General features: G+C 42.0%; 2 protein-coding genes across 2 annotated transcripts; one reads left to right on the forward strand and one right to left on the reverse strand.

Annotated features, from left to right (window-relative positions):
• Positions 1-5,268: 5,268 nt before the first annotated feature.
• cUnh18orf63 (chromosome Un C18orf63 homolog) lies at positions 5,269-20,082 on the reverse strand. Its single transcript, XM_079361282.1, has 14 exons — positions 19,209-20,082; positions 18,368-18,496; positions 17,699-17,777; positions 16,729-16,785; positions 16,426-16,537; positions 15,301-15,342; positions 13,917-13,993; positions 13,603-13,715; positions 12,693-12,789; positions 12,258-12,343; positions 11,794-11,980; positions 8,796-9,668; positions 8,464-8,547; positions 5,269-5,619 (listed from the first exon to the last, which is right to left on the reverse strand). The coding sequence occupies exons 2-14, from the start codon at positions 18,493-18,495 to the stop codon at positions 5,497-5,499; spliced, it is 2,058 nt and encodes a 685-aa protein (XP_079217408.1). The 5' UTR covers position 18,496; positions 19,209-20,082; the 3' UTR covers positions 5,269-5,496.
• Positions 20,083-20,438: 356 nt separating this feature from the next.
• Positions 20,439-25,579, forward strand: cyb5a (cytochrome b5 type A (microsomal)). The gene is made up of 5 exons (XM_079361283.1): positions 20,439-20,875; positions 23,498-23,626; positions 23,719-23,748; positions 24,007-24,041; positions 24,202-25,579. Exons 1-5 carry the CDS (start codon positions 20,738-20,740, stop codon positions 24,284-24,286), a joined length of 417 nt encoding a protein of 138 aa, XP_079217409.1. The 5' UTR covers positions 20,439-20,737; the 3' UTR covers positions 24,287-25,579.
• The last annotated feature ends 1,477 nt before the right edge of the window (positions 25,580-27,056 follow it).

Genomic DNA, 27,056 nt, shown 5'->3' on the forward strand with positions numbered 1-27,056 from the left:
AGGGAGTAGGGAGAAGCAACACATTCCAGGAACACGACAAACCACGAGACAATGACAATGACAAAGACCCGACCAGAAACTCAGGCAAACACACAGACTAAATAGACACAGAGTAATCAGACACAGGTGACACTAACGAGACAGGTGATGAACATCAGGGTAACAACGGGAACAAGCAGACGGCGCTCTGCCAGAACAGGGACAGGAAGCAGATGGCGCTCTGCCGTAACGGGGACAGGAAGCAGACGGCGCTCTGCCGGAACGGGGACAGGAAGCAGACGGCACTCTGCCGGAACGGGGACAGGAAGCAGACGGCGCTCTGCCGAAACGGGGACAGGAAGCAGACGGCGCTCTGCCGGAACAGGGACAGGAAGCAGACGGCGCTCTGCCGGAACGGGGACAGGAAGCAGACGGTGCTCTGCCGGAACGGGGACAGGAAGCAGATGGCGCTCTGCCGGAACGGGGACAGGAAGCAGACGGCGCTCTGCCGGAACGGGGACAGGAAGCAGATGGCGCTCTGCCGGAACGGGGACAGGAAGCAGACGGTGCTCTGCCGGAACGGGGACAGGAAGCAGACAGCACTCTGCCGGAACAGGGACAGGTAGCAGACAGCGCTCTGCCGGAACAGGGACAGGAGGCAGACGGCGCTCTGACGGAACAGGGACAGGTAGCAGACGGCGCTCTGCCGGAACCGGGACAGGTAGCAGACAGCGCCCTGCCGGAACAGGGACAGGAAGCAGACGGCGCTCTGCCGGAACAGGGACAGGAAGCAGACGGCGCTCTGCCGGAACAGGGAGCAGACGGCGCTCTGCCGGAAAGGGGACAGGAAGCAGACGGCGCTCTGCCGGAACGGGTACAGGAAGCAGAGGCTCTGAGGCACCATGAGGCTGAAGCCTGGATTGAGGCCTGAGTTGAGGTCTGGGTTGAGGACTAGGCTGAGGCCTGGACCTGGACTGAAGCCTGAGCCGAGGCTTTGTGGAGCCTTCTGGCTCCAAGTATAAGTCCATTAAAAAGTCCACCAGAGCATCAGAGGATATGGAGTCTGGTCTCCTCCTACCTCTTGTACCAGGGAAAAAAGCAAGCCATGTCCCATCCCAGGGAGAAGGTTTGTTATTTAAACAAAAATCTTCTGCTGGGTCCATTTCTGGTCGGTTCATTCTGTCACGTTTTGGGTAGGAAACAGGGAGAAGAGGACCCAAGTGCAGAATAACCAATTTATTTTAACAAAAAGGCAAAACAAAAACTTACAAGGAAAAATCCAAAACGTTCCGAAAAGCAAAAACAAAGGAAATCCAAAAAGGCCACGAGGAGAAAACACAGGGAGCAGGGAGAAGCAACACATTCCAGGAACACGACAAACCACGAGACAATGACAATGACAATGACAAAGACCCGACCAGAAACTCAGGCAAACACACAGACTAAATAGACACAGGGTAATCAGACACAGGTGATACTAACGAGACAGGTGAGGAACATCAGGGTAACAACGGGAACAAGCAGACGGCGCTCTGCCGGAACGGGGACAGGAAGCAGATGGCGCTCTGCCGGAACGGGGACAGGAAGCAGACGGCGCTCTGCCGGAACGGGGACAGGAAGCAGATGGCGCTCTGCCGGAACGGGGACAGGAAGCAGACGGCGCTCTGCCGGAACGGGGACAGGAAGCAGACGGCGCTCTGCCGGAACGGGGACAGGAAGCAGACGGCGCTCTGCCGGAACAGGGACAGGAAGCAGACGGCGCTCTGCCGGAACGGGGACAGGAAGCAGGCGGCGCTCTGCCGGAACAGGGACAGGAAGCAGACAGCACTCTGCTGGAACAGGGACAGGAAGCAGACGGCGCTCTGCCGGAACAGGGAGCAGACGGCGCTAAAACCTAACACTGACACCACCACCAAAACCAGATCTACAAAATAAAACAGGAAACACTAAAGACTAGACTTAAAACACAAGACAGGAAATAAACTGACAGGAAACATAGGACACAGGGAAACACACTCAAGACTAAAGTAAACACAAGACTATGAAACATTAAAGCACACAAGGGAAACAATCCACACTAGGAAACAAATAACACTAAGGACAGAATGAAAACTAAAACTAGAAGAAACACAGAGACAAAACCACACCATGACATCAAGTGTGAACACGGCATAAGGCTGCGAAGCTACACAGGGCAGCATGGCGGCTCGGTGGTTAGCACCGCGGCCTCACAGCAGGCACATCACCCTGTCTGTGTTGAGTTTGCATGACTGCGTAGGTTTCCACCGGGGGCTCCGGTTTCCTCCTACACCCCAAAAACATGTATCTTGGTCAAATCAATTAAATAAATGAATTGTTTTGATTGATCAAACTGTATTGTGATTTTTATATTACATCACAAGTGTGTGAATCTCTTTAAACAACTCCAGGTGATGGGGGGGGGGGGGGGACGCCCATAGCAGAAGATCAGGTGCAGGGTGCTGCTCTGTTTTATCCTATTATCTAAACTGATTCCATGAAAGGCATCCAATTTGCAAATCAATTATTCGAGGGTCTCTGGTGATCTATGACTCTCAGTCTGATAGAGGAGCAGGGGAGGGGCTGGAGATACAGTCAGCTTTGAGGGAAAGATGGGGGGCCAAGTCGGGAGAACCCAACAGCAAATAGGGCCGAGTGCTTTTTGTTTGGCAAATGCATATAAATGTTAATTTCTTGGCCCTCTCTACATCCACACATATTCTCCCATTTTCTCTTTTCTTTTTGGCTCAGTTCTCTCTAAACAATTATAAAATTGGGTTATGTACAGACGACGACCTGTACCAGCTTTGCAAAAAAATGTTTCAAACATGATTTATATTTCAAGGTTTTCTATACTGTAGGCAGCATCCAAGTATTATTTTGTGGCATTTAATTCAGCGCTGATGCGCTTATTTTGGAATGTTTTCCCATTTCGATCAAAGTGGTATCTACATTTATTGACAGCTGTAAGGGATCATGGTGGATCATGTATACCACTGGAGTTAATCACTATTTGCAGATAACACAAAAACATTTAAAATCTGCACAGTCTGATGAACGTTAATGCACCAATATGTAGTCATACATCAACATTTTCCCCCCACCCCACTCCTCAGCATACACATCAACTCATAAATTGATCGACTATTTAACAAGCGACTTTAAAAGAGGAAATTGGGAGTAAACCTGCCACATGAAACTTTTGTAAAAATGTTACAAAAATCACAACTTCAAACTTGACTGACATTATTTTAAAAAGCACTTCCTTACCATCTGAAAGCCGATAAACACAACCTCACATTTCTCTCTCCGACAGGCCAAGAAGGACTCAAAGTTAGTGTTATTTTAGAGTTACATTATATAACATGTCTGTTACCATGAGAAGTGCCCGTCTCAATAAACGGAGTCCAAAGAATTTCTCTGTTTACACTCAGAAAATCTCTCTGCTCTGTCGTTATAACCAAATACAGAAAGGTCCCAATCTTCTGAGCTCTAAATTGTTCGCCAATAAAGTTGAATTATTTTACCCTCGTTCCCAGGAACAGACGGATCGTGAGTCCAAACACACAGACACACACCCAGAGGACAGCTTGTCTTCCTCATCTTTCATCAATTTATCCAACGAAATACGCCAAAATGTATCACATATTACATTCAGAGACATTACTTCATTGACATAAACAAAAGATTCCTTAACTACTTAGGTTGAGCTTTTTCCCCCACATTACACCTGAGAAGAGTCATAAGAAATGGAAGCAGAAAATGTGGTGCCAATTGGTTTTCGTCATGACTCGGCTCTGAAGGCCTGGTTGTCAGGCTTATTACCAAAAAACAACATGGTGCAATTCAGGAGCTGTGTTGATGGTGTGACGCCGAGGATGGATCAGAGAGAATAAGAGAGGTTGACGACTCGATCCTAAACAGCCACCCACCAGCGACCTGCTGGGACACAAACGGACAGAAGGACAATAGCAGGCCCTGCTAGTGAGATTACTGTCACGGTTTACAGACAACTGTTTTGGAATCTGTTATATACAAATATCTATACGGTAATCTCAAGACACCGTTATTACCTTTTCACATTTTTCTTTTCAGGAGCCAGAAGTGACCATATTTGGAAAAGTAGGTGTAGCTGAAGTTAAGCAAAGGTTACGGCGACGCAAAGTTATAAGCCGCAGCCAGCGGTATAACATTGTTAGTAAAGTGCATCGATAAGGGTGTTTACACAGACTTGAGCATCTCGGTTATGAGTCACGGCTTATCCCTGTTTCTGAAGTCAGGACATGATGTTTACGTTCACAAACACAACAACAGGATAATTATCCTCCTGTGCAGACACTCATGGATACATGGTCACTGTGACTGAGATACGTATTTTTACTTGCATAATAAAAGCTGCATACAAAATGTGTATATCCAAAAAAAGATAAAATAACAATTCATCGTAGTACAACTAATCCCTGAAAATGAAATTACTTAGGTCACGCAAAAGTCATCTATCAATCACAGTTGAATTACACCTCACACTAGTCCTGCTTTCTGATCTATTTACCTGTAAAAGGGCCAAAGATGAACAAAATGTTTCAACTGGACGTCTGATAAATTTACAGACAAAGACACACATAAATAACGAGGCTCAAATTCTTTTTTTGTACATAAATATATTTATGTACATACATATTTGAACAATAGTGGTAAGTATTTTTTATAAATAATTTTTAAATAAGGAAATATTGATGAAGGAATTCACAACAAAGAATATTTTCCATTCAAATACACAACTAATCCAAGAATCAGAACTAAACTCCCTTCATAGTGAATCCAACTTCCGTAACATCTGAGAGGTAGACAACTTCTTTACAGCCAACTCCAGCATCCGTGCATCTATGACCCGTTTTATTCAACATATTTGGGGCTTTAACAATTTGCAGTTAAGACTCTACCTACTCTATCCACGCAGCAGTGAAACAGGCTTTAACTTCTGCAACATGCGATAACACCAACAGTTGATTAGTAATTCCTGTTATGTAAAACTGTTGTTTTCTATCAAGTCGTACACTGATCCATCAAAGATGTTACAGCCTGTTTCACTGCTGCCAGCTGAAAGATTACTGACCCCCAAACATGTTGAAAAAATATATTTTCCCTGTAGAGTAAAAAGTTTCACATTTTTTTTAAAAGAAAAAGAAGGAACATAAACACAGAATTCCTCCAATAAAAAGAACGTAATCGTTAAACAGGCCATAAATGTTTTGTTACAGACGCACTCTGGCAGAGCGTAACAATCTGATCAAACAAAAACAGAAAGTCTTATGAAGTCTATATTTAACTTCATACTCCAAAGTGACTTCATCTAACACAAGACTGAAACTTTGGCCAATCTTCAGGATCTCAATTAGCGGGGATAAAAGTGCTCTTTTGTTGCAGCTTCCCTTTTAACATAAAGTATTGAAACAAGTAGCTTAGAGCAGCATTAATGCTAACATAAGTAGATTGGTCTCAGGCCTCTGCGAGACAGCCCATGACCTTCAGCATTAGCTCCTCCTTCTTGTATTTGGCACTGACAGTCGCTCCTCTGCCTTTTAACCAGGCCAGCAGGGTCGCAGAGTTCAGCTTAAACAACTGGAGAGAGAAAAGAGAGAGGCACAAAAAGAAACCAGATGCAGGGATGTACAGATAATACATAAATAGCGAAGGCAGTGAAAAAAGAAAATAAGGGGAAGAGGAACTTTATTGTCAAATAAAACATGTGACTTAAAGCCTGGCGACTGTATAAAAGTGTTGGTGGAATGTCAGCTCACACTGTAAGAATGAATCGTTTACAACCAAAGCTCAGGATTCATGCGCTCACACTGTACGAGTTAAGACAGGACGAAGCATGCCCAATTGTCAATACCACACTCCAAAAGATAAAGGTTCAAGTCTCATCTACGTGTATTTCAGTTTTGCTCTTCTGAGAAAACCAACCATCCATTATAGCTTGTTTACATCCAGGCAGTAGAGTCAGGAGAGCAGAACCATTAACTGGAGCTACAACCTTAACTGGTGGCAGGAGGCTGCATTACAGCTTAGACACAACATTGAACTGGCATTGTGGACCCACATTTTGAAAAAGGCACATATTTCTGGGAATGACTAGAGAGGATGCCGACTTGAATCGTTGAGCCAGTTCATTGCACTCATCCGTAGAGACAGCAGTAGGAGAGAGAGTTTACAGTGAATTTACAACCAATCAACCATTTCTTAAAGTGTTTGCAGGCACCAGAAGCTACGTGTTCAGACCATTGACTGTATGTTGAGATGGACGGAACAACACACTTCTGGAGGTGAAGCCAGAATATTTGGAGCTCCCCCTTCTGGCTGGCTGCAGTATAATTTATAAACCCTGCTTACTCCATGTTAACAGACGGGACATGTGTCAAACTTTAAAGTTAAAATAAACCTCAACATCTGATTGTTAGTTAATATTAAGATGATTTATTTCTAAGTATTCATACTTCTAAGTAGATTGGTTTTAATAATTTATCATAGCTGAAACAAAAGATTCAATCAGATGCGGCTCCTTAAAGCGTTCTCAACTACATTTTCAGAGTGAAGCGGAAAAAGACGGAGACAGCCGAGGGGGGAATGCTGTGCACCCCACGTACTGTACCGAGGCTGTAATCGTCATCCCAGCGGTCGTGGGTTTGAATCCGACCTCCGCCCTTTGCTGCATGTCATCTCCAACTCTCTCATGTCAGTGTTGCCTCTAACGAAGGAAACAGTCCAACAACTTTCCACGACCGTGAGACTCTGCTTCAAACAGACACCAGAATCTGTTCTGATGCGGACTGTACCCTCTTTAGGAGCCGTTTAAATCGCTACGTTAAATGTGTGCTGTGATTAGCCAAAGGGGCGTGGTGTCAATCTGCAGTTCGATCATACAGCTGTATTCTGGCTTCAAAAGGAAAAAGAATGAGAGGCGCTGTCCATTTGAATGTAGAGTCAATGGTCTTGACTTGAAGAGAAACCATCTCCTACCAGCTGTCTTCTCATCTGACACTACACTGTACACGTCGACTCGGTTAACAGCCCACATATATGGTCACATCATTAAGCAGCAACGGGACAAGTTAACAAGGTAACATTCCTTGCCTGTTTAGGAGCAGACAGGTTAAACACATGTGAGTTCACTGTGCAATCTGACAAGAGCTGCACTAACGTGATATCAATCAGACAGACTTCTCTTGTTTTTTCTTCAGTCATGGAAGACGACCATCTGGGGAGTATTTATTTTGCATTACGCAGCGAGCGTCGACAAAGACAAATAAATACAGAGAACAATCTCTCACGGAGGTTCTTTGAGGGAAGGTTTGGGAAGGAAATGAATTCATGAGATGAAGCTGAGAGAGAAACGGTGTGTTTGACTCAGGAGCAGTATTCTGAGTGTTCTTTAAAGCTCCAGGATAAATAGAACAAAGTGTATATATTGACAGCAAAGTGTCTGCTGTTGAAGCTGTGTAAATAAAAGTAAAAGAGAAAGGTTAGCTGATATATCGTTCTTGAAAACTCGCAGGTTGAAGCCATAAAACTGATGAATGTTGTTATTAATGCTCCGTGCTCCTGGTGGGCTCGCAGCTCCTCCTGGCCCATTCATCACTTTAACAGTTGTCACCCTCCTGAGGAAGGATGTTTGTGAGGAGAGTGAGCCGTGTGCGCGCGCCATTCATCACACTAACACCCTTTAATACATCACGTTAATGTGTGTCGTCCTCCTTCAGGATGTTTATGAGGCGGGTGACGCCGTACGAGCGGGCGCACTGGAGATTCATCACATTAAAGTCTCTGCTTTTCCTCTGAAACAAAGTGCCAGGACTTTTTACTTTCTTTCACTTTAATAATCACAAAACAAAACAACTGGAGCGTCCCCCTTTGGGCTCCAAGCTTTTTTAAACACACAAAACGACACAAAGGGATGATTCCCTGATTCAGGTTTGATTTAAACACAGACATGGGTGAAGAAGCAGTGTGGACTAAACACACACTTCCTGATCCTAAACCACAGATGTGTTCACACATGGAGTTAATCCGTACAGGCTGTCTACTCAGGGATACAGTTTGGACACAGACATGGCGATACTGCCCAATTTTGGGGTCACAAACTTAAAGTTTGCGATCCGATCCGATCTTCTCTGTTCTTTGTTTTTGGATTTAGTTTTTGACTTGTAAGTTTTTGTTTTATCTTTTGTTTAATAAATTTCTGTTTTCTGCAATTGGGCCCTCCTCCCTGTGTTTCTGCAGACAGTCGTGACAACAATGTTGTGTCTAAACTGTAATGTTGCCTCCCACCACTAGCTGGGGCTGTAGCTCCAGTTAATGTGCCCCGCTCTACTGCACAACTTAATGGATGTAAAGAGCAATTTACAATTTTACTTTGAAGACGTTCGATGGACTAAACGAGGTGTAAAGTCTACCGTCTCCCCTCACCTGGTTGCTCCTGGCCATTTTCTCAACATCTGTAACTCGAAGCGCAGGTTTGCATTTCTTCGGCTTTGACTCAAATACAACTCCCTGAAAAACAAACAGGCCAGTTAGCACACAGCTTCACATGATAACTACGGCTGTGATCAAAAGGGATTTTGCAGCTGTGACCCAAGAACTCCGAGAGTTTGGAAACTCAAAATAAATCAATAAACCTAACAAAACTTTTCACTCATTTACCTCACAGACAGGTGTTTTCTTGGTTCATCTTCAGCACAGGAATAAAGCAAATCATTATAAAGATCTACAAGAACCAGACTTACGTAAGCTGGACTCACTGCTGTGCTGCTGTTTAAGATTTCTGTGGCTGTCAGCAGTGGAGGAGGCTCAGGTGGAGCAGCTGAAGGTTGCTTTGATGCTCCTTCCTGCACCTTTCCACTTGATATAGCTGCAGTGCCGCTTTCTGAACTCGCCATCTTTTCGGTTTTGTTGCTGGACTTGGCTTTGGACTGGACTTCTGGCTTTGGACTGAGGATGAGCCCGGGTTTAGACCGGGACGCGAGGCTGAGGCTGGGGAGGCGTTTGAGTTTGGGCTGACCTGCTGGAAGAGGGAAGGCGCTGCTCTTGGGTTTAGGGCAAGGTTTGAAGCGAGGAATAGTAGGTGGGCAAGATGAAGCTGACAAAGAGAAAACACAAGATGTGGTCGGGGTCTTCTTCTTAAAAGCAGGTAAGGTCACTCGCCCTCTCTCCCCCCCTGCTCCAATCAGCTGCTGTCCCTGTTTCTGCGCTCTCAGGAGGGCCACGTTGATACGACGCGATGGACACTTGTTCTTGAAGATGGGAACCAGTTTGGGGGGAGGATGCACTGGGGTTTGACTCAGGGGAGGAAGAGGAGGGGGGAAAGAGGAGGAAGAGGGGAAGGAGGTGAGGGAGGAGGCTGGCTGGAAAACAGAGAAAAAAGAGGAAGAGGAGGAAGGAGCTGACAGACACACTGAGGAGGAAGAGGCAGGGCAATGTTGATCTTCTTGATACCCTTGACTTTGTGTAAGTCTGCCCCTGAATCCACATCCATTACCCACAATCCTCTGCACTCTGTCCTGCTGGGAGAGAGGTTGTGAACCGAATGAGGGCTTGAGAGGAGGAGGGAGCTGAGTGAGGACGGGCCTGATGGAGCAGGAGGAGGTGAGATTCACCTGCTCGCCGTTCAACACCTGCAGGAGAAGAAGAGGAGAACACAGCCACTTTATAAACACGAGCTTTTTATACACTGACAGTGGAGCCGTTAAAGGATGACATCATCAGTTAAATCATAATGTTATACAAAACTTCAGGAAGAAAAAGAAGAAGTGTTTCGCAGAGAACAAACCCTCTGATTTCAAACCCATGCACAAGAAAGATTACGCGCGACATGATGGAAAAAGTTTTACAACCACTGGTCCAAGTATATGAAACCTCAGGGCCAATAAAAAGCAGGAAAGTTAAAAAAAAAAAAAAAAAAAAAAAAAAAAGAGCCTTTTTTTTCCACTTTTTTTTGTGGCTAAAATCAGTAAAGGCACAAACATTTTTTGGAGCTGCTCCACGACATCATTTCAGTGTACAAGCCTGAAAAGGCTGTAAAGGCTGCATTTGTAGAGAAAGTAGTGTTTGTCCCCGACAGATTCAGATTGTTCTTCGAAGTGTCTGACACAGTTACAGAGAGAAACCCTACAGCTGTTACACGAACAGCTGTGATATCACTCACCACGAACACACAAATTAAACTTTTCAATACACAGGACTTCTTCTTCTCCTCTCTGACTGCGGATTGAAAACACTCCTGTTGATCTTTTTCTTTCATAAATTAGCCGTAATATTTCAGAACTCAGCTTGAAGTATTTTTTTCGTTATTTTTTATATTTTTACAGATGGCTTCAACTTATCTGAAGTTATAAAGTCTTTCAGTTTCCTCGACAACGTGAACGCATCTTTTTTAAATGAACTCTGCAGAACACCATCAATATTTGATTTTCATTCTGTGGCCGGTGAATCGATCTTTTGGGATGTTTCACTGTGCAGAGCTTCTCAAGTTGATAAAAATCCACTTCAGCTTCAGCCGGTAAAAGAAAAGCCCAGGATGAGCTGTGAGGAGGAGAAATAATCTCTGGGCTGAATATGAGAGCCTCTCAGGGAGAGATGAACTAATGTATTAAAAGCTGTCAAAGCTGAGTTTATTATCCAACAAACACTCATTAAAACCATGTGTAACGTTTGTTAACCTTGGAGACACACACTTAGAAAAGTGTTAAAAGCATACGGCTGGTTTATTGTATTATTGTACGGAGTTAAAGCCTCCCAAACATGATGATTAAGTTCATCAAAGACCTCGGGAGATTTAAATACTGCTTATAGTTTTTATGTCTCAAGCAGATTTTCATTAAAAGAGACAAACCAGAAACACATTTCCTTCCCAGTCCTGCTGACATCTGTATCATGAAACAGTCTCCTCGTTATTCTGGGGCGGGGGGGGGATAATGGGGTTGCTGGGGGGGGGGGGGGGGGGGGGGGGGGGTCGTCTCTGCAGCGTCGCACCTTCACGCTCGTAAAACTGTCCATGAAGATTTTACAGGGTGGGAAAACGCTCCGATAACAAATTTTCCTGCTCCAACTTCATCCTCCACACACGCACATAAAAAAACGTGCCTGTAAGTTTATGTGGAAAAGAAAGAAAACCAAAAACAATTCACACACCGCCTACTATCATAGATAGAGCACATAATCCCAGTTCAATCCATTAAGTAGACTTTCGACAGTCTAACATTAAAACAAGTTATTTTCTGTTTTAGGAACAAATTCTTTTTCACTCAATTATCTCTACACACAATCTGCGTGCTACAGGATGTTGTGGAGAGAGTCTTGCCTGCAAGTCGTTCGATGCTAACTGCTGGCTTCACCATGATGATGGAGAAATTGACAAATATCATATCATATTTTTTCCCGGCAAAAGTAACAAAGTCAGTCAAATCCTCATGTTACACGAGCACTTTTAAAGGCAGACTGCAACATGTCAACTTGTACATGCAAATAAACTACCTGTTTGAGAAAAAAAAAAAATGAAAAGCCAGACAGCGTAGCAGTTACAGTATGCTGCGCAGATTAGTCACGGTCACCGTGTCCGCCGGTTTCTCTGCAGCATAACAAAATACACACAGCTGTGTGTCTGAGGAGAAGCATGAAACTAACTCACATGCTTGACTGACTGATACCCAAACACACTGACTCACTGAAGCCTGTTTCCTGAATTCATTCTGTGTGTGTGTGTGTGTGTGTGTGTGTGTGTGTGTGTGTGTGCGCGCGCACCTTTACTGAGGCAGCCGTGCACAACCCGACTGTGCGATAACACAGTTTGTCGGTCAGTCTTGCGGGAAAGCCACACACACTCTGCAGCCGCTCGCTGATGTCAGAGAGGAAGGAGCCCAGCGCCCCCTGCAGGTGGACGCGGGGGCAGCGCTGCACGGGCTGCAGGCGGACACAGCTCAGAGGGTAACTGCTCAGTGAGGAGGTTAAGGCAACAACATCGACACAGCAGACTGAGTCCAGCCGTCAGGCACACACACCGCAGCTTTTACTCCCTCAGATGAATATCTTTAAAATAAACTGTAAAGATTTAAGTCAGTGTGTTTAATAGTTAAAAGAATACATATGTAAAAAAAAAAAAGATATTAAGCCCCTATAGGCTACAGAATTATCTTGTCGCAATTATTTTTTTTTTTATGTCAAGTCAGATTTTGTTCATTTTTCACGAGTCGAGTGTTTCGGGATACGTGAAGAGTCTGTCTCCCACCAGTTTGAAGTAGATGCTGCAGTAGACCACCTCTTCCTCTGCGAGCTCAGGGAGTCTGTAACCATACTGAAACACACACACACACACACACACACACACACACACACACACACACACACACACACACACACACACACACACACACACACACACACACACACACACACACACACACACACACACACACACACACACACACACACACACACACACACACACACACACACACACAGCTAAACCACAGGGTGTAACAAGCTGCAGATCGTATCCTTGGTGCACCTGTCACGTGGGAATATTCTCTCCTTTCTATGTACATTAGCCTTGTTGTAAATACCTTCTTCTTGACAAAGTTAAATAGCACTACATGTTTTACTGTAAGTATAGGAGCGACACATAAGAAGTGTATTTGTGGTACCAGGTGGTTCCAATGACTCTGCAGGTCACTGTAGGTCCTGAAAGGTCCGTCTTCGGGCAACTGGCGGCTGATGGTGATGATCTGACCTTTCTTCATACTCAAACACACACACACACACACACACACACACACACACTCATATCAAATAATAGCCTAATATCAAAGTATTAAAAAAAAAGCTTCGGATTCCTGCCGGATGTTTAAAAGAGCTGCAGCTCCCCCTGCTGCTCACAGTCAGTATTACACACTCTGCTTCTGGTTCTATCTTTGGTGTTTCTCCCCCCCCCCCCCCAAAAAAAGTCCCAGAATGTTTTGGCTGATAAAAATCAGCTTCCATTCTCACATCTGGAGCAAAAGAAGGAGAGTGAAGGGTCGTTTCTGTTAACTTATCATGATCTCCCTTCACTCTCATCATGTTTAAAACATTATCTGTTTTCTGTTAAGTATAATAAAATCAAAGGGATAATAAGTTCAATGAAAATAGAGATCACATTTTAAAGGATGAGTTAAAGGAAGTCATCATCAGTTTCTCTTAAATCCTTCGTCTGATGAAAATGATGCATCAAGGTCATTAATGAACTGAAAATATCCTTTTAACCAAACTGATCGAGACGACTACTGAAAAGGTTGGAAAGGTTATACAGGAAGTAGAGAATGAGGCTAAAGAGTTTTAAATTCTCCTCATACTCGGCACTCTGCCTGAATATTTTATAGGAAAATGTCAAATATCCAGACTTAAAGGAAAAAAAGGATCCTTGTGGTGAGATCAGGGGAGGACATGAGGCAGGATGTGATTCTCAAGCGTAGGCTGACAAGATTTTCTTTGTTTTTTTTACAAACGAAACGGGTAACGGTTTCAACAGGGCTTTCTGTTCTGTTGGTTTACGTCCAGCGGGTGGCGCTGTCCTACCTGGGCAGGATGTGACACCACATGGCTCCCCCTGTGGAGGCGGGGTTGAGGACGGAGTCAGGATCAGTGCAGAACTTCCTGAGCACTAACGGGGGGAGCTCAAAGTCCTCCAGCTGCACGAAGAGTAAACACACAAACACAAACACAAAGTGATGATGTGGTCGAAGTACATTCAGTGCTTTAGAAACCACACTGGGAAGGAAGCGTAAGGGGAGAATCTTCTTAAGAGCACCAAGAGAAAATAAGTAATATAATCAAATACAATTACAAGTTGTGTGTAAGACATTAAGGTTCAACAGTTTTTGTTCTCTCACTTTGGTTGGAGGCAGTCGGACTGTGTTGGCTTCGATACTGATGCACAGCTGTCCCTCTCTGGTGCTCAGCTCCATGCCTGACACACACAAAACATCTCTCACAGGGTTTCAGAGCAGACGTGATGATTTCCGCTCGCATGTTAACAGGTCAGAGCTCTCAGCAGCTCAGGGTGGGTCTCGTGTACAGCTGCTGCCCTTTTCTGGTTCGAGGTAGGATAGAGGATATAAAAGAGGGTTCCCCTGGGTCATCAGACTCTGCTTCCTCCTCAGAGGACGTGTTGGTTGGGTTCAGGAGTTCCTCAAAGTGTGAGCCAATCCCTGCTGTCTCCTTCATGGGTCGCCTGATGGTTTTGGAAGACCCTCCTTAAGTGGACGAGGCCGACCAAAAATGATTTCCCTGCAGCCTCTCCAAAAACTCCCGAGCCTGGATAACCGCAGAGGACACCTGTCTGCTTCCACAGACCCATGAGAAAGCCAATCCCGAAGGGCCTCGCTCGTTGCTAGGTTACCGCCGCAACATGAATTCACTCAGACTCCCATGTCCCAAACCTCCTCAGACAGAGCACTCACACTTACAGAGTGAGCAGCTGGGCTAACGGAATAAACAGTGAAATGATGATGTACAGTAGAGAGATATAGTGAGCCTGTGTTAGCATGTTTAGCTCTACATCTGTAGAATATGTCACGAGCATGATAAATAATGCATGGTCACACTTGGGATGTGTGGTATTTATGTCCACTGTGTAACAGCAGGTGAGTAGTGATGTTTCTGCTGCTACGATCTCTCTCTCTCTCTCTCTCTCTCTCTCTCTCTCTCTCTCTCTATCCTGTATGTAAAGTGAGGACCTGTTAATGATGTAAATAAGGTTTGTTATTTGATGAGCCTGACGCACCCCGACATATGACAAAAAACAACCAACTTCTAAACATCATGGATCACTTTAAATTCAGCCTACATGAATAATTCACATCATACACAATACTCTCCCTCTTACTCTGTTTCATTCCTTGTTGTTGTTCTAAATAAATGACGGCCTCATCAATGAATTCATGAGACTGTTTTCTCATATGTTACGAGACACAGTTCAAATCCTCCGTGCATGTTGCAAACAGCCTGATAGGGGGAAATAGAATTTATGACATCGATAAAGAAATGTTCATTTACTAAACAAATATAAAGTTCAGGGAGACGCAGCTGTCCCACAGCCAACATGCAGCCCGTCGTAAACGGTTGTTACATCTCAGCGCTCAGTGCTATTTAATCACAATAACACCAAACACACTCTGATATTAACGTGCAATCTGCAGCGCTGGGACAAAGTGGAGTCATAAAACATTCAAAGATAAGGAGTGTAAGAGATGAACGAGTCTCAGAGAAACTTACTGACGGCGTTGAGCCTCCCCGCATCCCTCAGAAAGTCTCTTCCTGAGAACATAAAAAAAACAAACAAACACAAAGTTTAAATAAATATAAAAACTTCTGGATTTCATGAGCCAGAGCTGCAAGATCAGCGCCTCAAAATGAAGGAAACTTTTCAACCACAAACAGCTGTTACTCTCCAAACACAGCAGACTCCATTAATAAAAACAGGTATTCTACCTCAGACCACAGGAGCTGCTCGTCTACCTTGACCCGTCACTTTCTTTAAATGACTTTCTGTTTGTAAAGTTTGGACACAACGGATTTTTGTCCAAAATGTTTTTAATTCAAACTCTGAGGAAGAAAAAGTTTAAAATCGAGACAAGTTCAACTTAAATGTTATTAATTTTTACAGTCACAATTTTACAATCCAGCAACCTCTCTCACACATACACACACACACAACCACACACAAACAACCACACACACACACACACACACACACACATCTATTTTATGTCCGACTGGGTCCAAGGTGAAGGCTTGACTGACTGTTGCAACACTCAGCACACACTTTTTCCCCTCACACACACACATACACACATACACACAAACACACTTACACAAACAAAAACACACACACTACAGCCTACTGCAGCACACTGACCAGCTGTAAATATTTTGCTGACAGCAGATGGTAATCGTAGTTTTATTATATGAAGCTGCTGAGCTTCTGAACAGCTGCTTACTGTGAGCTGATTGGTTGTTCCATCAGTCCCAACAGCTCCAACAGCTAAACATCTCAACATCTATCTTTATACTAAAAAAAAAAATACTGAAAAAAACCAACCTTTCTGCAGCCAAGCAAGTTATGATTTTTATTTCTATTTGTGTTTCGTCTAAAAACACACCGATGACGTATACAACCTCGGTTCTATGTGCTCAGGCCTTCAGATCAGGCACTGACAAAATGTAGTCAGACATCATGCACCAAATCACTTCACGCCTCGTGCTTTACACCGTGAACAGAACATGTCGAAAAGAGTGAACAAGAGCTGAAAATCACACATGAAGTTTTCAGTTAAAATACCACTTAAAAGTAATTGTTTGCATGCAGCAGGTTTAGACACCATGAACACACACACACACCGTTGATGAGGTAGAGTCCTGCTTTATTCCAACTGGGAGCCAGTCTGGTGATCAGAGAGTAGGACAGACAGGCCTGCAGGACGCCTGGATACACACACTGAGGAGAGCCCAGCTACACACACACACACACACACACACACACACACACACACACACACACACACACACACACACACACACACACACACACAAACATAATCCATTGTCATTAAGGAAATGTTGAAATATTTCTAATCTTCCATATCTTTTTTTTTTGTTCTGAAGAATAAACTCAAACTGCATTTAATCGTCCTTTCTTCCAACCTTCAGGCTGCGTCTCCTTCCAAACGCCTGCGTGATTCCTTTTTGGTAAAACGAGACCTGCAGAGAACAGAGACGACATGTGGAGACAACCGAGAGGGAACGGCTTTTATCAATCACAGGTGATGAACGGCTCTGTTTACATCAGGTGAAAAGAACTGTAATCAAGACACAGTGACAGTCAAATAAAACTGTTTCCTGCGCCTACATCCACTTTACATGTTTCATATTGAACTCAGCTGTCTCTCGTGTGCATAAAAACATGCTTTTGTGTAAACCAAAAATCTGCCAGTTTAAACAAAATCCCAGCAAACTAACACAGCTATCCCGGTAGCTGTGGTGTCAACATAAATCTCCATGAATCCAGAACACATTACACATGTTTGAAAGGAACCTGGAGAACGTTCAGATAGAAATACAGAGTTTTTTGGAAACAGTGAGTAAGAGGTTTATCTTGTTAGTGCAGCTGTGAAGCAATCAGGTCGGAACGTGCGTGATTGAGAGCAGCGTGAGAAGGAGGCATTATTATATCACAGAACTGACAATGAGACTTTTCCTGTGTGTGTGTGTGTGTGTGTGTGTGTGTGTGTGTGTGTGTGTGTGTGTGTGTGTGTGTGTGTAGACAAACACACAGAGAATGCTTGGAATTTAGACCAACTATGTTTTGGCTGCGTGTCTGTGCTTGGAAAGTGTCTGCACGCGAACACGTCTCTGAGCGCTGCAGAGGAGGAAGTCCTCAGATCGGTAACCACAGAGATGTGTTCTTCATGGAGAGGTGAGCATGACGCCATGAGAAGGCCGTGCTGAAACAGTTCGGGTATAAGACTGAGGAAAACTTTAAAGTTACTTCCATCTGCCAAATTAAATCTCAGCTGATCTGGAGAAGTTTTAGTGGGGTTATCGTTTTGTATGGAGCATGTTGTATGGGGGTAAATTGTAGGTGTGTGTGTGCGTGTGTGTGTGTTTTTCTTACAGCCATGACCGCTGTTATCTCAGTGAAGGAGTCCAGAGCGGGGAAGGCCAGCACATCAGAGTAGAGCAGCACCAACTCTCTGTGGACAAACAGAGAGTAGTGAAGGGCACACACACTGGGTTCAAGTTCATGATGTAGTCCAACTTGATTTTGTGTTTCACCCAGGCAAAGAGCAGTATACTCATAGAATATATACCGGATCTGGCTACACCTGAGTCAAGCTCTCATCTTTGAATAAAATAAACCTTCAAATATCCACATCTATCCGTCGAGTTGAAACTTTTCATCTCAGCAAAAAAGTTTTATTTTTTCTTAAAGAAGTTTAAATTGATTTCTGCTCATGAGCGTTTTGCCCTTTTGCAGAGAGCTGGCCAATCAGAAGAAAGCAAGCACTTGGGGAGGGAGACAGCAGCTGAAACAAAACGCTTCAAGTAGAGGCCCAGATTATTATTATTTTTTTTTTTTACTGACGCCAGTATAAAATAAATGAGGAGTGTGTTAGCTGCAAATCATGCAAAGCTCATCTACAGGTTTTCCAAACTGAGAACATGAGGAGAATATGGGATCTCTAAGCAGTGCTACAGAGTCTGTCTTATAAGTAATGAAAAAGCGTTCTATTCCTTTAAGTCTTTTAGGGTACAGGTTAGAGTTTCCTCTTTTGGCTGTCACCTGCAGATCTTGATCTGTTTGCTCCTCGGCTCCTCGCCCTCCTCCTGCAGAGTCAGAGTGAGACAGCAGAGCTTCTTCAGGTCGGGAAGCTCAAGGAACAACATGGACTGATGGACAGCTCCACTCATCCTGCAACAACACACACAGCTGTTTTATATGCACACTTCCTTCAGCAGGGTAAATGTATGTTTGACATGCCATAAAACCTGCATCTTTGCAGTTTTGAATACACTCTGGCACTCAGTAATAACAAAGTTTATCACTATATTCGATATATATAAAAAATACTTAACCCTTTGTGTGTACAGTGTGTTTTAGAAAGTCTCCTCCAAGCTAACAGAAAACAGACCAGAACCTTTATTTAAAACAACTTAGAACAGCAGCCATGAAGCAAATAAACCCATCAGTGCTGTCTTTCTTTTTTCTTTTTACATACATTTAATGCAATAAGAGAAACAATAAAGCAAGTTTGATTTGATTTGTAACTGGACCAGTAAAAGGAAGACTAGATTAACTCCATGTTATTTATGCAATTACCAAACATTTTCAAATTAACTAAGCCTTTGAGATAAAAAAAAATGCATTCATATTTTGCATTTGAGCCCATTGCTAATAAATGATGACTGAGTTGATGCTGAGAAAAGCCATTACACCGTTTTATAAATATTGTTCATGTTTTGTTTTTTTAAAACATGTCCTACCTTTGTACAACACAGTTTATGAATCAAAATAGAAAAATGTATCCTACCCAAACACACAAGTACATATTACAACATTTCAAAGCCGTGATAACTTAAGTGAAAACATGTTAAAGTAAAACATTTAATAGTGCATCACTCACCTCTTTATCTCTTGACAGTAAAACAAGCTAATACCACCAACAAGCTGTAAAGTAAGGATTTCTTTCTTTTCAAATAAAATGTTGACATCTAAGTCCCGACCTAAGACCTACATTTATACTGACCCGAGATGGTTTTTGCTTCCTTTTTCTTACAATTATTCAAGAAAGAACCTGTTATTGAGTAGTATTTTATTAATTTTGCTCTTGTGGCTAAAAATGTTAATGCGGATAAAGAAAGAAGACGTCTCACTCCGTTTCTATTTCCACAAACCAACACATATACTGTTTGATTATGATACAGTATATAATATAACACAGCGTCTAAGTATTTTGTGTGGGTTTTTTTTTTTTTTGTCTGACGTTATGGCACATCATGCGTTTTTTCTTAAACATGATCTCGTTTAATTCAAACTAAAATTTAATCAGGCCTTATTTATTGGTCTCGTAACCTTAGGTTGATAAATTCACAGTTGTACATTTAGACAATAACTCTTGTTAATATAACATACTTTTTTTTCATGTTTACAAGTTTTACTTTTATTTTTACAGGCTATGGTTTTACCCTGACATTTACAGAAAGAGTTGTTGTTGTTTTTTCAGTGGAGTGACAAGTGTGATAATAGACCATCTCTGATTTGGAGCTCTCCCGCCAATTTAACAAGGAAGTACAGTCAAACGTTATTTTCCAATATATTTCACTATTTTATTCGTTAATGAGGCAACATCTCCAGCGTCGGCCAAAATATAAAAAATATAAAGGGCAATTAAAATCGCGTTGCGTGAAATACGTGACACGCCTCGAGGCCCTTGCGTGAGAAGCTGGTCCCTGGAAAGTTGAACTAAAGTGAACTTTAGCCTTGTCCTCGCCCACGACTCTCTCATGATTGACTGAGTGAGGACCAATCAGAGAGTCGCTAACAAATTTATGAACGAGAACGACCAATAGGAGCATTGGAAGGACGGTGTGGGCGGTGGAAGTCTGTTTGCGAGATATCTTGGGGCTCCATTAAAGTACCAGCAATATGGACACGTAAACCGGAAATCTTCTTTCAAAATAAAACCAAACAGTCAACAAAGAGACTTAAAATTTAAAAAGGTCAAAGGGATGAAAAGTTACACTTTTAAAATAAGTTTTCCCAAAGCCGCTCCGTTTTGTTGTTTCCAATTTCCCTTTCCCTGACAATAAAAACAGCTTTTAAGTCTTGAATTTTTTTTCGTCTTGATTTTGACCTTCCACTGGAGACCTTAATGTTATATCTTTGTTTAACTTTGACGGTATTACATCCACATTTAATGAGCTCAAACCGGATCTGTCACACTGTATTCTCCCACATTTGACAAAAGTAATTGGAGCAGTGAAACTTGGGACTCTCGGTGATAGAAAGTAGGTTAAATGTCTTAGTTTGTGCAGAGTCACGGTCCTGACAGGCTCTGCGGGATTATATAACCTCACACGGCTCGTTTAACTGCTTCTGTCGCCATTCAGCGGAGCTTTCCTGTCAAACTGCCTTAGTCAGAGACGTAAAGAAATGGGCGAAACGGACGAAAAGAGCCCCGATGGAGTCAGATATTACAGACTTTCCGAGATCGAGGAGCAGAACTCGTTCAAATCGACGTGGATCATCATCCAAAACAAAGTCTACGATGTGACCAAGTTCCTGGAGGAGGTGAGCAGCTCGGGTCACTCTGAGGACGTTTTATGTCAACGTGCAAATCCTCGACAACAGGAAACAAACAGAGCTGTTAGATCTCATGCATACACGTACATACCCTATACAAACAGCTTTTCTTTACTGACTGAAAACAATTTTAAAGTGATGCATCAGTTTTCAAAAATATGCACTTTACACTTTACTCTTTGTATATAAAAAAACAGTCCACATATTGATGTATGGGCAGATCAAAATGTGACATTATTTGGCAGGAATGAAGTGGTAAAGTCACTGATGTAATTCAATTAAATGTATTTGCTGTGGCCCCAGAAATAATAATAATAATAACTTTAATTATATAGCACATTTAATCAAAATTGTATCTGCAGTATTTCTCCTGTTGTTCACCTTCATGCATCAAACTTTTTTATTAAGTCATAAGAAATGATATTAATAATCCAGAAAGGACAGACCCCAAAGATTACACTTTGGATCTCAGACCTTTCACCTCTACAAGCCGTGAGAGGGCGATATCTTAACAGTTTCATACTGTACAGAGTTCAGGGTGTGGATGATTTATCTGACTGTTTACTAAGGTCAAACCTTTTCACTGCGAGGTTTACTTGAGAAGGTTGATGCTGAACACACAGCAGCCTCACATCTGAGAGTTTCGAGAGACTTTCAGTGACCAGCTTCCTTCTTTACTTTAGATCATTTTCCCTCAGTCTGAAAATGTTTGGAGCTCAAACGTAGTTTTACAGCAGCTGAACAGAGTTCATAGTGCACATGGGGGCACGCTGCAGACCTGGACTTGTGTTGTGGGTTATGGTAAATCATTAGCTGAGCACTCTGATGTTTAAGATGGGACAGTTGGATATTCCAGTTTATCTTATAAAATGCAGTTGCAGACATTTTATTTCTGTAATGATTCACAAACTGCTTGTTTAAATATGGGTGTTAATGTCTGACGTCAGGGACAGAAAGACCAAATAATCTCAGTGAAAGTTGCTTATGACCAAAAGAAGAAGCTGTTAAAAGACCTTAAACTTGCTTAAGGACATTTGAGTTGAGTAAATGTGTCTCAACTTCTCGGGCTGGATAAATAATCAACTTTATGTAAGCGAACAGTCCAGGCTTCAATCTGACCTGTGGCTCTGTTCCTGCATATATATATGTATCCTTTATTTCGGACTCTTTCCACTGTCCTATCTCTAAATAAATGACAACAATAAACCTTAAAAAATGACAATATATTCAGTACTTTAACGATCCATAGTATAGAAAATAACTAAGTTTAAAAAACTATATCTATGTCGTACGACAGGTGTGTGAGGAATTAATTTAAGGTTGCAAGAACTCCTGCACACTTTCTCACAGACTCAATGTTTGGTAGTGTTTACAGAAGAGTTGCCAATGTTTTTTTGTGCAATTAAGAGTGTTCAGGAGTTTGCCTGCAATTTTATTGATCCAAAACAACAAAATGGCCGAGTATCGGGTGCTTTGGACTTCCAGTTTTGTTGCAGTGGTATCAATATCTTTCGTTTTACTATGGTATCAAAGTTATGGTGTCATGACAACCATAGTGTGATATAAAGTTTGAAGCAGTGTTATGAATAAATTAGTTTCAGCCAGAGACTCCGAGCAGATCAGGAGAAGTAGGAGGAGACCCAAGTTGGCAGCAAGAGAATCAGTTTAAAGCAGTAACATACGCAACATCAAACAGATCAACCATCTTCACCTGGAATGCTGAAAAGAAAGTCCAGGATTTTATTACCGGTCACAATACCATTGAACCACACGAGAAAACAACAACAAAAAACATTTTGTTTGTGTAACACTGAAACGATAGCAGATTGACAAACGTTGTTCGCCAAAGGCAGCCATCTTTGTTGTTCACCAACAGTGGCTGAATGGATGAGGAGTTGTGTTTGAAGCGCTCTGAATAACGGTGACGCGTTCAGGACATGAGGACAATGCAGCTCGAGCTCACAGATTCCTCTGGTTAGCCAACTGAAACAGAGATCCATTGTTAAAACAAAATGCCTCAATGAGCCTTACCGTTACACTCCTGGGTGACTTGTTCCTTCATTAACAGGAACACACACTGCTGTTCATATTTGACTCACACACACACACACACACATATATGCCTTACTGCTGCCCCAAATACTCATTAGAACACTCAATCTGTAATCATCCCCCGCTGAAAATAGTGCCTGTCAAAAACACTGTCTTGGATTTAAAGTTTGATAAATTTGAAGTTAAAATCAAGACTTTGGTGGGGTTTTTTTACATTTTCTGAGTTCTTATTGACTAACAGGTCCAAATAGCTTCAGAATTTCTCAAGCAGACGTTTCAGACGGAAGCTATGAAACAGGCGATGATGTCTGCAACATAATCCTCTATGGATCAAAGTGTGACAGGCTCAGATTGTTTTTGTCTTTTTTTTGTTGTTGTTTCAAGCTCAGGGAAGATGAACATTTCAGTTCAACAAGTTCTGTTTAAAAAAAAAAAAGAAAGGAGGGAAATGTAAGGCCTGTTTTTTTTTGTGTGTTACAGATATTTTCTTAGATCTTCAGAAATTGTTTTAAACACTGTAGTGTGTGTGTGTGTGTGTGTGTGTGTGTTTTATCTCAGCACCCTGGAGGAGAGGAGGTGCTGAGGGAGCAGGCGGGAGGAGACGCTACTGAGAGCTTCGAGGACGTCGGACACTCTACCGACGCCAGAGACATGGCCAAAGACATGATAATAGGAGAGCTGCACCCGGTCAGTCAGTATGCAGCTGATACTGTGTGAATGTGTAATGTGTGATTGCAGCACAAGACATCCCATAACCTAAAATGTCTGTGTGTCTACAGGAGGACCGACACAAAATTGCCAAACCTGCGGTAAGTGGGGGGAAAAAAACAACATATTATGATGTCACAGTGATGTCATGGAGGTTATCTCAGCATTGTCTCCATTGTGTGTCCGACTTGTTTGACTGGAGCTGTGGAGTCTGAAAAAAACGGAATATCTACCAGGGAGGGAAGGGTCCAGACAGGTGTATTATGGGAAATGTAGTATCCAGTATATGGGGCACGTTAGATGGATTCCTCCTGTTGAATCACTGGGAGTCTGAATTAATTAATTAATCTGTTTTACAGGAAAGTTTGGTGACCACTTTGAATGACGAGACCAGGTAAACAAACACACACACACACACACACACACACACACACACACATTCAAATTGAAATTCAAAAAGGCTAGAAAAGTGCTAACATGGTAAATTTAAATCATCTAACTGGTTGGTTAGTAAGTGTTAGTCATATTTTTAACTAGCTCTTCTTCTCTTGCAGCTGGTGGTCTAACTGGGTGATTCCCGCTCTGGCAGCAGCCATCATCACATTGATGTACCGCATCTACACCCAAGAGAGCGAGTGACATCATCAAACCTGCAGCTGTAATGTCCCCAACAAGTGGTACATTAAAACAGCCCGATGTTGATTGACAGCTCTCCCGGCCTATGGCACCAAAGACTGGCAGTGAAACAGAGGACTAGCTGCTTCAGGGTGACAGCATCTGATCAGGGGATTCAAACATCTGTTCAACATCTGATCCATCACTCTCCTCTGCTGCTCCCCTGTCACAGCACTACATTACCCAAGATTCATTTCATGCAGTTGAACAAACCAATCACATGGCATTTTATCAATGAAGTCCTTAATGTTGTTGAATTTCCCGTGACATTTTGAGCTATGAATGTTGTATCAATTTGTGATATAATCTTGAAGATATGCAGTGGATGTATAATTATTTGAAACTTTTGTATGTCTTTGTCCCTGAATGTACATTTATAAATATGCAACCAGCCGCTCATCACATGCATTCTGATTATGTCCTGAAGAAAGTGTATGAAGTTTTGATAAACCTGTGCCCTGCTATGAACTTACAGGTGATTTTTATGTAAAAGAATTTTAAAGATTCCCTTTGTTTTTGATTTTTAAATAAGCACTTTTAATGGTCTGGTTAAAAATTTGATTTGTTCACATTTTCTCTCATGCTCAGTCAGTCTTAGATCCAGTTTTATCCCACCAAGGTTCAGATAATCCAGCTGACCTTGATCCAGATGTATTGATGAAAAAAACTGGATGTGATCAATTAGCTCGACGTTGAGACTTTTAAAGATGACCAAACCTTTATTCGCTGGGCTTTAAAGGGGACCTCACACTGCATACTTTTTTCCACTATGGAGCGCCAAAATCCACAAACTGAAAGATCCTAAACACCTAAAAACACAGATGGGTTAACAGTTGGGCTCTCGCTCTTATTCTATACAGTATGTAGCAAAGAATCATAAAATGTCTTGAAATCATGGAATGCTTTACTCCATAGTTAGAGAGGAACATGTATTAAAACAAGTGAATCAAAACAAAAAATGCAACCTCCAAATCTCCCATTCACAAAGACATCAAATTATCATTTCTCTTAAGGTTTTTTCAATCTGATCAGCCAATGAAAATTAGCCAGAATCAAAGGTATGGTGCTTCACTTTACTCTTGAATTAAGTGTTAAATATTACACTCTTTATCAGTGAGATATCAAATGTGAATCACTGCAGCCAGATTCAACTCTGAATAAACAAGATAAAGTCTTGCAACGCTCCCCTTTGGCTTCTCTATCCTGTAAGACTGGTTGATCCAGAGGAGGATTAATAAAATAACGAGTAAAAAATGATCAATCTGACCCTTTAACTATCTGCGAGTTAAACCTCTTTTGACTCATCATCCTACAAGATAAGACTTGTTTTGTACATTTGAAGTCCTACGTGCAATCTGTATGCCTATGTGTTCATTTATTAAATCATTGGTTACCCAACTGAATTCCTGCCTGGCCCCCTTTAGCAGATGACAGTTTTATGCCTTCAGTATACACATTAACATCTATTAATATACACTAGACACACTATCATTCATGCTCTTTAGCACAAAAATTGCATGCAAAAAATACAGAATAGCAACTTCAGTGAGACACCAAACTTAACAAAATTTACAAACAGGTTACAAAGGAAGCAATTTAAAAAATGTGTAACCTAACAACACTCTAAGTCCACTTTTGATCTGTATTTTGAGTTGATTGAGGCGACTGCAGAAGAACCCTCTCACTCAGATAGGATGTGTCCAAAGGAAGGAGTGTGGCTCTTTTTGTTCCCCACTGTTGTACAGTTGAAGCCGATCAGACATAACTCGTATTTTCATTTACATAAGTCATCATATTGACTTGTCTTTGTTTTAGTAGATGTGATGGCTGGTGAAGATGCGAAGGAACTCAAGAAATGCTGCCATCTAGTGGTTGAAACCATATGATTAATAAAAATGTCACATGTCGCATACTTAATGAAACAGCGTAAGTGTTTTATATTAATACAGAGATATTAAAATCTTCCACTTCAAAATAATTGACCTACTGTACTGTAAGTTTCATGTTTATTATGATAGGTGCTGATTATCTATTGCCATTCATCATTTGGTGTTTTTAGATCAAATTCTCTAAATTAAAATTATTATTATAGTCTATATTATTATATGACATTAAGCAGATATATTATTATATTGTATAATTATTATATTATTGTGAACGAACAGTGAATCTGCAAATCTGGTTTAATATGATATGTTAAGATCCATGTGTACCTTTACACAAGAGGGGGACTCACAGAATTATAATTTCATCAGTTCTTTCTCTCCTGCTGAAAAATGTGTGATGTGACCAAAAGTAAGTTGAGAGATCACAGGACATTCCTATGTTTTTTTCTGATCATACAAGAATCAGAAACAGAAGAAGAAGAAATTAAAAAGAAGAAAGGAAATACATAAACGAATACAGGCTAAAACTACAACAGCAAAGAAGCAGATGAAAAAAGTACAAGTACAACAAAAACGAAGAAAACGAAGAAAAAAACGAAGAAGAAGAAGAAGAAGAAGAAGAAGAAGAAGAAGAAGAAGAAGAAGAAGGAGGAGGAGGAGGAGGAGGAGGAGGAGGAGGAGGAGGAGGAGGAGGAGGAGGTGTGGGGTTTTAGGTTTATTAATTTGTTCCACATGTCCTGTAGTGAATGTTTGTTTTATTGTTTATCAAGTGGGGCTGTATGACGAGTTAAAAAAAGTGAATGACAGCAGCTAAATATCAGACATGAAACATGTTTGGGGCCGGACAG

This window comes from Symphodus melops, assembly GCF_947650265.1.
Source record: "Symphodus melops genome assembly, chromosome: 14".
Taxonomy (NCBI): domain Eukaryota; kingdom Metazoa; phylum Chordata; class Actinopteri; order Labriformes; family Labridae; genus Symphodus; species Symphodus melops.